Source organism: Aethalodelphis obliquidens, unplaced genomic scaffold (genome assembly GCF_003676395.1).
Source record: "Aethalodelphis obliquidens isolate GAN/ISIS:26980383/991018 unplaced genomic scaffold, ASM367639v1 scaffold40, whole genome shotgun sequence".
Taxonomy (NCBI): Eukaryota; Metazoa; Chordata; class Mammalia; order Artiodactyla; family Delphinidae; genus Aethalodelphis; species Aethalodelphis obliquidens.
The window spans coordinates 6,501,519-6,514,662 of NW_020837984.1; the positions used below are offsets into that span (position 1 = coordinate 6,501,519).

Here is a 13,144-nt window from a genome sequence, read left to right on the forward strand (position 1 = left end):
ACACATCCTTCTCATTCCCATAATCTCCTAAAATAATTATATTATTATAGTTTTAGTTGGAGCAGTATTCAGTGTTTATATTATTATGGTCTTATAAATAATGTTCAAAACTGAGCACAAAACGTACTAGGTTACCATTCTTTGCTGTGTGTCTTTTGTTTTCTTGGGAGTTAATGTTTTGTGTTTTATTTGCTTGATGTTTATACTTTGACTAATTCAAATTCAGTCTCTCCTAGTTGTCTAAATCTCCGCTAAATAGATTTGGATTTCTCAGGTGTCCTGTCATTATCGTCTTGAAAAAATATCTCACTGATTCTTCTCACTTCTAATCCACACTGATTGTTCTCCATGACTGATAATACAGCTGTCATTCTGACATCTCTCTTCTCTTATCCTGGGATTTCCTTTTGCTTCTCTCTTGAGTTTTCTTCTTTCTTGACTTACTTTCATTTTAGTGGCACTCATCCACCAGCTTCCTGAAAAAGAGCACATATTTTTGAGATCTTGAATGTTTACAAATATCTTTATTTTGTTCTCACACCAAATTGATAGTTTGGCTAAGCATAGACTTCTAGGTGGGAAATAATGTTTCTCAGAATTTTGAAGGCCTTGCTTCATTGTCTTCTAGCTTCCACACTCTGTTGAGGAGTGTGAGGCCAATTTGGTTACTCATGGTTTTTATGTGACCTATTTTGCCTTTTTGGCCACTTGTGTGATTTTCTTTTCTTCTTTTTTCCCTGGTCTTCATAGTTGTAAAATTTATGGTAATACACTTTGTTTTGGTATGTGTCTTTTCAACCAAATGTGCTAAGGCACTCAAGTAGTTCTTTCAGTTTGGAAATACCTGTCCTTCAGTTCTTGGAAATTGTATTGAATTCAGTTGTGTTGCCCGCCTTTGTTTTCTGTCTCTTTCTGGAACTCCTAACATTTGTATGTTGGACCCCCAGGACGGCCGTGTTTTTTTGGGGTTTTTTAATTTTTTTTTACTTCTTCCTTCCCACTTATAACTACATCTTCATATTTTTGTTCTGCTTTTTGGGGGTTTTCTCATCTTCTAAATGTTCTCTTGTTTTCCATTTCTGCCATCATATTTTTTTTAATTAATTTTTTAAAATTTATTTATTTATCTTTGCGGTACGCGGGCCTCTCACTGTTGTGGCCTCTCCCGTTGCGGAGCACAGGCTCCGGACGTGCAGACTCAGTGGCCATGGCTCACGGGCCCAGCCGCTCCATGGCATGTGAGATCTTCCCGGACCGGGGCACGAACCCGTGTTCCCTGCATCGGCAGGTGGACTCTCAACCACTGCGCTACCAGGGAAGCCCTGCCATCATATTTTTAATTTCTAAGAATACTTTTTTATTCTCTAAATGTTCCTTTTTATTTAAGAACTTATTTACAGCCTCCTGTCCTTATTTCCCAGATATAATATGTTTTATCTCTGCTTCCTTAGATCTGCTGAGTCTGTTACCATTTGTCCATCTGCTTTCCAGATTTCATGGTTTTTACCGTTGTCTCCTTCTGTTCTCTTTGACTTAGTGGGTTATGCCTTTAAAAACAAAATAAAACTAAAACAAAAAAACAAAACAAAATTTTGCTGGTATTTTAGTGGGGTTTCAAGAGGGAGTGAATGTAAATGTGTTGGATCTGTCATCTTATCTAGAAATTCACTTACAAGGTTTTGATTTTTTTTAATGATTGGCAAAATTAAAATGCTTACTCTTAATTTGAAAATTATTCTCCCAAAACTTTGCAGTGATTTTCCAATGTGATATTACCTGCATAGGCCTTTGGAAGTTTTGGTAGAACTTCCCAAACTAATAATTAGAACTTTTTACATTTTTGAGGTGGGAAGGGGGGAGAATGGACTAAAAGGAGAAAAAGTAATATTTCTCTCTCTCTCTCTCTCTCTCTTTTTTTTTCCATCTTTCCAAAGATTGATCTAGTCTTTGCAAGACTGTCAATACAAACCATATCAGATAATTTAGATCTAAGAGACGACTCTCGACTGAGAAGCCTTGATATAAGGTGTATTCGCAGCCTAAATGGTAAGCTTCTAAAGAGAAATCTCAGATACCTACTTGAAAACAATTAGATGAATAGAGATCTTTTTGCAAAACTATTAATAGACGTTTTAAGAATTAGACAAACTCAGTTAAAAATGATGTAATTTTCTTTATACAAGTAATCTGATCACATTTAAGCATCTTAAAACACAAATTTACTTGAAATGTTTATGTTTATAGCAGTGGTCCTCAAACTTACTGGTCTCAGGACCCTTTTATACTCTAAACATTTTTTGAGGACCACCCCCCCCAAGATCTTCTGTTTATGTGAGTTATATTTATCAATTTATCATATTAGAAATAAAAACTGAGAAATTTTTAAGGTGTTTAATTATTAGTTCATTTTAAAATAACAATAGTAAACCCATTATAAGTGAATATAAATATATTTTTGTGTGAGAATGGCTTTTTTATTTTTTTGCATTTTTGCAACTGTTTAATATTTGACTTAATAGAACACAGCTAGATTCTCATATCTGCTTTTGCAGTCAATCTCTTGTAAAATTTTGTTTTGATTGAAGTATAGGAAGAAATCTGGCCTCTTAAAGATATGTAATTGGAAAAGGAAGTATTTTCATAGCCTTTTCTGATAATTGTGGATATTCTTTAATACTACACCAAAACTTGACTGATGACAATTTCCTTTTTTTTTTTTTGTAAATTATCTTCTTTCTGGTGGAAGCCTCTTTTTATTTATTTATTTATTTTTCTTTTAAAATTTTATTTATTTTTTGCTGTATTGGGTCTACATTGCTGCGCGCGGGCTTTTCTCTGGTTGCGGCGAGCGGGGGCTACTCTTCATTGCGGTGCACGGGCTTCTTATTGTGGTGGCTTCTCTTGTTGCAGAGCATGGGCTCTAGGCGCATGGGCTTCAGTAGTTGTGGCACGCGGGTTCAGTAGTTGTGGCTCACAGGCTCTAGAGCACAGGCTCAGTAGCTGTGGCGCACAGGCTTAGTTGCTCTGCGGCATGTGGGATCTTCCCGGACCAGGGCTCAAACCCATGTCCCCTGCGTTGGCAGGTGGATTCTTAACCACTGGACCACCAGGGAGGCCCAATTTCCTTTTTCTTTTCAACAGCTTTATTGAGGAGTAATTGCATACCATAAAATCCATCCTTTTTAGGTGTACAATTCAGTAGTCTTAGTATATTCACAGAGTTGTGCACCACAATCCGATTTTAGAACATTTTCGTCATTCTCAAATGATCCCTCATACCCATTTGCAATCATTCCTTTTTCTAACCTCCAATCCCAGGCAACCACTAATCTACTTTCTATCTCTATAGATTTGCCATTTCATACAAATGGGGTCACGTAATATGTGGTCTTTTGTGTCTGGCTTCTTTCACTTAGCATAATGTTTGTGAGGTTTATCCATGTTTGTAACATATATCAATAGTTTGTTCCCTTTTTTGCTGAATAAAAGTGATCTTTTTAAAGTGTTAATTAGAATATCAGACCTAAAACTGTATCAGTTAACTTTTTGTACTCTGTTGCATTAAAATCTGTTGGTCTGTCTTATTCTTTGAATGGATCTTTTACCCATGCATGATTTTGTCCTATCATGCCTTAGTCATTTAGAAAATACTGGCTCACAAAGTTATTTGGATCGTCTAAATGTTAACACACATTTCATTATAAAATAATTTTAAAAAAAATCACATTCATTAATGTCACCACCAATCTCATTAGAAAAGTCTAAGTCTTGGAAAGCTGTCAAGCTCACACTAGCAGATACCAGTTGTCCAAAATTCTAATTTTTACTTGAAACTTCAAGTTTTATTATTGGTAACAAATTTTGTCATTTGTTTTCCTAGAAGTGAGGAGCTCACTTTGTTCATTTTTTAGGAACTGTCTGCTAAATACCCAAGTATGAATAACTGTAGTTGTCTTGTCAATCATTCTTTCAAGTAAAACTGGTGTTCCTTGAAAAAAAACAGATAGTTCAGCTTACCTTGAAAATGTTCAAACATCACACACGTTCCTTTCCTGTTTTCTAACTGCAAATTTGTGGTGAAGACAATATTGTCTACTATTTCAGTTTGTTGCCATGGCTTTGATTCACTGCTAAGATACCAGCAGTTTTACCCACCACTGGTTTGGCACCGTGAGTGCAAATGTTAACACAGTGAAACAGGCAAAGAAAGCATTAATATTATAGAAATAGATTTAACCTAATAGATTCCCAGCAGTCCACTGACCACACTTTGAGAACCACTGGTTTATATTGGATTGGCCAAAAAGTTCATTCAGGTTTTTCCATAAGCTGCTATGGAAAAACCCAAATGAATTTTTTGGCCAACCCAATATTTTGTTTAACTTAATCATTGCATTTTGCTGTATTTCCAGAGTGCAACAGTAAATCACAGTATTTGTGGATAAGGTTTGCATTAAAGCAATAACAGTTTTATAAGTTGGAGGCATTTGATTAACAGTAAAGCCAAAGGTGGAAAAAAGCTAAAAAGATATTCAGACTCATCTCTTATTTTAATATTGGATTGTATAACCCATGTGCTTTTTAATTCTTTGTAAGCAAACTGATTTCTCTTATATAAGAGCTACATTTAAAGTACATAAAGAAATTAAGCCTCATATTTTAGTATCTTTGATATTTTTAGCATTTGAGAGTCAAAGTTAGAAGGACATTTGAATTAACTGGAATTTGTTGCATAATGAAAAATGAATGCTTTATGTTTTTCAGGGTGTAGAGTTACTGATGAAATTTTGCATTTAGTGCCAAATAAAGAAACTTTCAGACTCACCCTAAGAGCAGTCAAACTATGGGCAAAACGTAAGTATCCCAAGTCTTTTATTTTACGTTTGCATTATAAAATTATAATTTTCAGTTGCTCATGGTAGAAGCACATATGGGAATTCCTGAACCTGTTGATACCTTGGGGGATTGAGGTGCAGTAAGCTTTGGAGAAGCTATTTCTTTTTCACGTGTGATGCTTACCAGTGCTCTGATGTGTGACTTTACCTTCTTCTCCCATGGGTGAAAACTAAAAGCCCCTGACTTTACATCTTGGATTGCAGCCAGGGAGTCAGAATGAGTTAGAACTTGAAGAGTAAAACCCTTACTTGTGTTCGAGCTGTCTATGGACAGGACCGTCTCATCATCTCTGTCTCCCCATTACAGCAGAGAGGCTGGTGTATAGCAGGTGTTCAGTAAATGTATTAAGTGAAGAACCTACTGTGATAGTTTTAACCTTTTGTTTTTACCTTCCAACACTCTTCTAATAAAGCCTTGAACTGTACTAGTTTATATATATATAGGATGTGGTTCATAAAAGACCCAGCCCTGAGCTGGCACAGCACAGTTTGTATTATTTGTAACTACATTTAAGCTGTGCTGCACTTCTGGCACCAGGTTTTACAATCTAAAACAGTGCTTTCCAATCAAACCTTCTGTGATGATGGAAGTATTTCATATCTGTGCTGTCCAATACAGTAACCATATGGCCGTTGAGCACTTGAAATGTGCACCTGAGGAACTGAACTTAAATTTTATTTAATTTTAATTAAATTTAAAATTTAAAAATATCTAAAGTGAAAACATAGGTCCTCACAAAAACTTTTACACAGATGTTCATAGCATTATTAATAATGTCAAAGTGGAGACGACCACAAAATGTGGTATATTCATAATGTGGAATATTATATGGCAGTTAAAAGGAGTGAAATATTGATACATGTTACAACATAGATGAACATTGAAACCATTATGTTAAGTGAAAGAAGCCAGTCTGCATATTGTATAATTCCATTTATGTGAAATGTTCAGAGTAGGCATATCTATAGAGGTAGAAAGTGGATTTAGTGGTTGCCTAGGTCTGGGAAGACTTGGGGGAAATAAGAGGTGTGTGACTGTTAAAGTTTTCTTTTTGGGGTGATGAAAATGTTCCAGAGTTGATTAAAGTAATGACTGCACAACTCTGTGAATAGAATAAAAACCATTGAATTTTATACTTAATTGATGAATCTTATGGTATGTGAATGATAGCTCAATAAAGTTACCAAAAAAATACTATATATAGGCACATGTAACTTGTGGCTACCATATAGGACAGTACACATCTAAAAAGACCTTAAGCAAGTAGAATTTGTCCTTGGGCTCAATTATATTGTGTAGTCAGGGTAAAGTAATCTGCAGTAACGGGGTATCATGAACAATTTGTTTTTCCTTATAGATTAAATACCATGTTTTGTCAATTATTAGATGCATGTTTTTCACATTTAACATAACTGAAATGATATTTTGTATTTTTTTCTCTTAATGGGACATAAAATCATCTATATTATATAATAACTGAGGACATCTTAGTTTTGATGAAATATGGTAATGCTTCTTTATAGATTGCTGTAAGAAACAGTCATTCAAAAAAAGAAACAATCATTCAAGAAAATGAGTAATATCAATGGTGTATTGTACTTTATGGAGAGATATACAAATTTTTGCACAATACTGAAGTCAGTCCCCAACTTTACAGTTGAATTTTTAAATGCCCAAGAACATGATTAGGGTAGTCCCCCCTTATCTGCCATTTTGCTTTCTGCAGTTTCAATTACCTGCAGTTAACTGCAGTCTGAAAATATTAAATGGAAAATTTCAGAAATAAACAATTCATAAATTTTAAATTGCATGCTGTTCTGAGTAGTGTGATGAAATCTCTCGCTGTCCTGCCTGGGACAGAGATGGTATTGCAGTACTTGTGTTCAAGTAACCCTTATTTAACTTATTAATGGGCCCAAAGTGCAAGAGTAGTGATGCTGGCAACTTGGATTTGCCAAAGAGAAGCCTGTAAAGTGATTCCTTTAAGTGAAAAGGTGAAAGTTACCAACTTAAGGAAGGAAAACAACCGTAGGTCGAGGTTGCTAAGAGCTACATAAGAACGAATCTCCTATCATGAAATTGTAAAGGAAGAAAAAGAAATACGTGCTAGTTTTGCTGTCTCACCTCTGTGAAACTGTGAAAGTTATGGCCACGGGACTTCCCTGGTGGCGCAGTGGTCAAGAATCCGCCTGCCAGTGCAGGGGACATGGGTTCAAGCCCTGATCCAGGAAGATCCCACATGCCACAGAGCAACTAAGCCCATGCGCCACAACTACTGAGCCTGCGTGCCACAACTACTGAAGCCCGCACGCCTAGAGCCCATGCTCTGCAACAAGAGAAGCCACCGCGATGAGAAGCATGCACCGCAACAAAGAGTAGCCCCCACTCACTGCAACTAGAGAAAGCCCCAAAGACCCAACACGGCCAAAAATAAATAAATAAATAAATTAATTTTTAAAACGTTATAACCACAGTGATAAGTACTCAGTTAAGATGGAAAGGGCATTAAATGTATACAATAAGATATTTTGAGACAAAAAGAGGCCATATTCACATAACTTTTATTATAGTACATTGTTATAATTGTTCTATTTTTATAATTGTTGTTAATTTCTTACTGTGCCTAATTTATAAATTAAACTTTATCATAAATATCAGTACCATCCCATGTTTCAGGCATCCACTGGAGTTCTTGGAACGTTTCCTCCACAGATAAGGGGGAACTAGTGTACTGTTGAAAAGTTTTTCTTCCCTACTTGTGGACCCTCTGAATATCTTTCCTCCTCCCTTTCATTTCTCTCTCAACCACAGATATTGAAAGGTGGGAAATTCCAATGTCATATCAGTAGAGCCCAGTTGGACAGTCAGAACTGAGGCAGGGAACTGAGATGTCTGTATTGGAGGGCAAAGTAGGGGGTAAGATGAGCAGCTTAGGGTTTACTGATAAGAATGTGAGCCTAACATGAAGGTCTGTTTGTTGATTTTAATGTTTCTATAAGGGAGAAAAGTTCTAAGCAAATCTTAGGAGGGAAGTTGTACTGTTCCTTACACTTGAATGTCATGGATAGTAGGTCCTAACAATAATTAACAACTGTATTAATTTTCTAGGACGTGGTATTTATTCCAACATGTTGGGATTCCTTGGTGGTGTCTCCTGGGCAATGCTAGTTGCAAGAACTTGCCAATTATATCCAAATGCAGCAGCTTCTACTTTAGTTCATAAGTTCTTCTTAGTTTTTTCCAAGTGGTAAGTATTCATATGCATATTTTCACTACTTACTAACCTCTGCCTATATGTAAATTTGTTTGCAAATTTAAGAGTTTTGCTTACACCTTTTGTCGTCTTACATTCCTTTTTTAAGTTAAATTTAAAAACATCAAAATTGAGGCAATGATGGGACCCCAGATGGTGCTTTCTTCTAGGGGGACTGTGAATGTGGGCCTTTAGCTTATGAGAGTAGTCTTTGCTAATTACTAGCTATATAGAGGTTAAGATCTCCTCATATGTAAACTAAAGATGATAACTATAGCTGCTTCACACAATTTATTAGGAGTATTCTCAGTAAGTGTTAGCTGTTGCTGTTATTAAATTATCAGAGTTAAGTCCATGAAAGCAAATGAGAAGGAAAGAAAAAATTCAAGTTTAAATTAGTTGCAGCTAATGGGCAAAGTAGTATTTGCCCTTTCAGAGAACACTGCTTTAAAATAAGCAGCTTTTCCCTTTGTATACTCCCTTCGTCAGTTTCTTTTTTTTTTTCAATACCAAATACCCAAAACATTTGCTGTGTGAAAGTTGGAGCAGCATCTAATGATTTTAACATTTCATATAGTTCCTGAAATGAGGTCTTATGTGAGTTTATTTGCTTATTTCATGTTAGGGAATGGCCAAATCCTGTGCTGCTAAAGCAACCGGAAGAAAGCAATTTGAATTTGCCAGTTTGGGATCCTCGGGTATGTGACTTATTACGGCATTTCATTAAAACCTTTTAGGAATAGGATGATTCTGTAAAGTGCAGTCTAGTTAAGGATAATTCCTCGTGTTCCTGTTCATCTTCCTTCTGTGTAACTATAGTCCTTTCCCTCCCTCTACTGTGTTTTTTCGGTGCAGATGATTTGTATCTCCAATCCAATCCAAATGTTATGTCATTAAAAATCACCCATATAAGACTTGAGTGGGTATATCAACCAAGATGTTATAATCTATTGTTAAAAACTGTCTTACAAGTAATTAGTTACTAATAATAAAGTACTGAAGTATATAAAGGATGTACTTTGCAGTACAGTTTAAAGCAGATTCATGGTTCCATGATAGCATAACTCTCACTCACCTTGCATTTTAATGTGCTTCTAAAGTGATACTCATTCCTCTGAGTAACCAAGGGGAAGTCATCTGTTGAATAGGTGCAGAAAGAGGATGGAGAACCACTGGACCAGATAATGCTTTTTGCCCTTATGATATTGTATTTCCTTGGTTCTAAAAGACCACTGTTTATAAGCTGCACCATCCATTTAACAGCTTTTTGGGGGAGAAATAAACTTCTGCAGAGTTTTCTTTAACTTTGATTATCAGACACATCTGACTTCAGAAATAACTGAAGTTGGGGAGGGGAAATGTACTTCTTAGAACTGAGGAGATGTAGTATTAAATTTATATTTCATATTCTTCAGACTTTTGGGGATGAAGTGAGGACAACTGAAATAGGAGAATAGATCAATTATTCTGCTTCTAATTTCACAGGTAAATCCATCAGATAGGTATCATCTCATGCCCATAATCACCCCTGCCTACCCACAACAGAATTCTACGTATAATGTGTCCACATCAACTCGAACAGTAATGGTAGAAGAATTTAAACAAGGTAAACCTGTCAGCCCTATTACCCTTTACATGTTCCCGCGAGTTTTTGATTGACAACAGTGTTATTCTCTATTGCAGTTATGCCTATTATTTCTAAAAGTTCTTTCAAATGTGTATTTTTTAAGTACTTGGTTTTGCAAAATATATGATAATATGAAGGCCAAAAATAGAGCCACCCCGGTCTGGTTGAAATTGACTTTTATGTTCTAAGAAAGAGCATAATAAATCTACACTTTTTTATTCAGGGATTTGGTGGGGTTAGAACTTTGGGCGTAGGGTCACACAGGAGCTGATAATACGATGGTCAGTTTTCAAAATCACTGTCTCTCTCTCTTTAGGTCTCGCAGTCACAGATGAAATTCTTCAAGGGAAATCAGATTGGTCCAAACTCCTTGAGCCACCAAATTTTTTCCAAAAGTATAGGTATTTGAAATTTTGCATTTTGTGTGTGTGTGTTTAAGGAAGAAGAATGTTAAACTTATAAAGTTAATACACAATAGGTGACGTCACTTATATTTTAAGTGAGGTAAAGGATAGGTTAGCAGAAACCCTAGGTGATGAGAAAGTCTCTGTATTCTAGTAGTGTCTAACCCAGTATTTGTGGGTTTTGGGGTTTAGTGAATTGTTTTTAATTAGAAGGTCTAGAATTAATTTTGTGAAAATCAGAGCATGTTTTAATTTTCATAAATGTGTGCCTGTATTAGCTGTTTTGTTCATTGGGAGGGAGAAGGAGTAATAAAGAGTAAAAAAGAAAAAGTAATAATGGAAAGTCAGACCCTAACAATGTTTCTCTGGCTTTTTTCCCCCTGATTATTGCTGAAAATTCTTCACAGACATTATATAGTATTGACTGCCAGTGCATCAACAGAAGAAAATCATCTAGAGTGGTAAGACATTTCAAGTTCTCTATCTACTGTGTGATGATAACATATTTATATGGTACTTTATCATTTCTAAAACACTTTCTCTATTTTCAAAATTATTAAATCTTATTGATGACTGTTGTACTTGACCATGAAGCATCAGTGTTTAAGAAATGCCATCAAATTAATGTTTCAGAATTGGAAGTGACATGAGATAAGAATATATGTACAGATTTTTGCCTTTTGTCACTTCTCAGAGTCAGATTTAAGCAAAATTTTGAGGCAGTTTGAATGATTCTGATACCTAGCCTATTACCATATATATATATATATATATATATATATATATATATACACACACACACACACACACCCCAGACTATATATACACATATATGTATTTTGAAGTATAGTTGATTTACAGTATTATATTAATTTCAAGAGTATACCATAATGATTCATTATTTTTGCAAATTGTACCCCATTAAAAGTTATTACAAGATAATGGCTTTAATTCCCTGTGCTGCACAACATATCCTTGTTGCTTATCTATTTTATACATAGTTAAATCTGTTAATCCCATACTACTAATTTGTCCCTCCTCTTTTCCCTCTCCCCTTTGGTAACCACTTGTTTGTTTTCTGTTATCTGTGGGTTTGTTTCTGTTTTGCATATACATTCATTTGTATTATTTTTCAGATTCCACATATAAGTGATATAATACAGTATTTGTCTTTCTCTGTCTGACTTATTTCACTAAGCATAGTATTCTCCAGGTCCATCCACATTGCTGCAAATGTCAGAATTTCATTCTTTTTATGGCTAAGTAGTATTCCATTTTGCACATACACCACAACTTTATACATTCACCTGTTGATGGGCACTTCAGTTGCTTCCATGTCTTGGCTATTATAAACAGTGCTGCTATGAACATTGGGGTGCGCATGTCTTTTTGAATTAGTGTTTTCATTTTTTCCGGATATATACCCAGGGGTGGAATTACTGGATCATATGGTTCTGTTTTTAGTTTTTTAAGGAACCTCCATACTATTTTCCATAGTGGCTGTGCCCATTTACATTCCCCCCAACAGTGCACAAGGGTTCCCTTTTTTCCACATCTTCCCCGACATTTGTTATTTGTGTACTTTTTGATGACAGCCATTCTGGTAGGTATGAGGTGACATCTCGTTGTTTTGATTTGCATTTCCCTGATGATTAGTGACTTTAAGCATCTTTTCATATGCCTGTTAGCCATCTGTATGTCTTCTTTTGAAAAACGTCTTTTCAGGTCTTCTGCCCATTTTTTGATTATTGTTTGTTTTTTTTGATATTGAGTTGTATGAGCCCATATATTCTTTTAATTTAGGAGATGGTGGCATGAAAGGCTTCAGAATCTTAAGCTTCTGTCAACGGATAGGAGATATTTTTGGTCAAGGACTAGTACATTGTTTTTAGCGCATCTGAACTGATTCCTTCTGCCTCCAGTGTATTGACTTCACTAGCTCCATCAGGCAGAAACTGTTAGACCACCAAAGATGGTTGTGCTTTCCTCAGGTCTGCTTTTTGGGAAAGGAAAACATATTACTGTCCTGTTTTTGCTTCAAGGGTTTAATGCTTATTTCATTGACAATTAAAGAGACCTTGGGAATTCCCTGGTGATCCAGTGGTTAGGACTTCATGCTTTCACTGCCAAGGGCACAGGTTCAAATCCCTGGTTGGCCAAAATGAATGAATGAAAAAACAAACAAGAAAAAAAAAATTTAAAGAGACCCTGAAAAGAATCCTTTCACTAAAACATTTTATTTGTCTAGATTAGGGGTCAGAAAACTATGGTATAGTGCAAATCCAGTCTGCTACTTATTTTTATAAATAGTTTTATTGGAACACAGTCACACTCATTCATTTATGTATTGTCTATGGCTGCTTTCCTGCTGCATGGCAGAGTTGAATAGTTGTGACAGAAACATACGGCCCACAAAGCCTAAAATATTTACTCTGGCCCTTTACTGAAAAAGTTTGCCAACATCTCATTTAGATAACACAGAGGAGTAACTAAGTGTTTTGTATATCCGCTGTTGAAGAACATATAATTATAATGTGTAAGCTTTTTCAAGCGTTTGAAAATGTGAAAATGTTCTTGTAGTTATTCTTTGTAATTCATAAAATCATTAATAAGTTAATAAAATAAGTGACAGTAGTCACATTTAAGTGAGGTAGAAAGTAAAGTTGCAGGTATCTGATGAAGTTTTTTTTTTTAATAAATTTATTTTTTATTTATTTTTGGCTGCGTTGGGTCTTCATTGCTGTGCATGGGCTTTCTCTAGTTGCGGCGAGTGGGGGCTACTCTTCGTTGCGGTGCGCAGGCTTCTCATTGTGGTGGCTTCTTTTGTTGCAGAGTACAGGTTCTAGGCGCACTTGCTTCAGTAGTTGCAGCACGCGGGCTCAGTAGTTGTGGCTCGCGGGCTCTGGAGCACAGGCTCAGTAGTTGTGGTGTGAGGGCTTAGTTGCTCCACGGCATGTGGGATCT

The 13,144-nt window shown here is 35.8% G+C and overlaps 1 protein-coding gene across 4 annotated transcripts in view; it reads left to right on the plus strand.

Moving 5' to 3' along the window:
* PAPOLG (poly(A) polymerase gamma) overlaps positions 1 to 13,144 on the plus strand; it is a 35,847-nt gene that overhangs the window by 10,471 nt on the left and 12,232 nt on the right. For all 4 annotated transcript variants that reach the window (XR_003438235.1, XM_027131762.1, XM_027131760.1 and 1 more), the window contains exons 7-13: positions 1,935 to 2,046; positions 4,765 to 4,854; positions 8,005 to 8,143; positions 8,775 to 8,847; positions 9,635 to 9,755; positions 10,093 to 10,177; positions 10,588 to 10,641. Coding sequence is in view for 3 of the 4 variants with exons in the window: in XM_027131762.1 (XP_026987563.1) it covers positions 1,935 to 2,046; positions 4,765 to 4,854; positions 8,005 to 8,143; positions 8,775 to 8,847; positions 9,635 to 9,755; positions 10,093 to 10,177; positions 10,588 to 10,641 (674 nt within the window). In the remaining variant the exon portion in view is untranslated. The remainder of the gene's footprint in view (positions 1 to 1,934; positions 2,047 to 4,764; positions 4,855 to 8,004; positions 8,144 to 8,774; positions 8,848 to 9,634; positions 9,756 to 10,092; positions 10,178 to 10,587; positions 10,642 to 13,144) is intronic.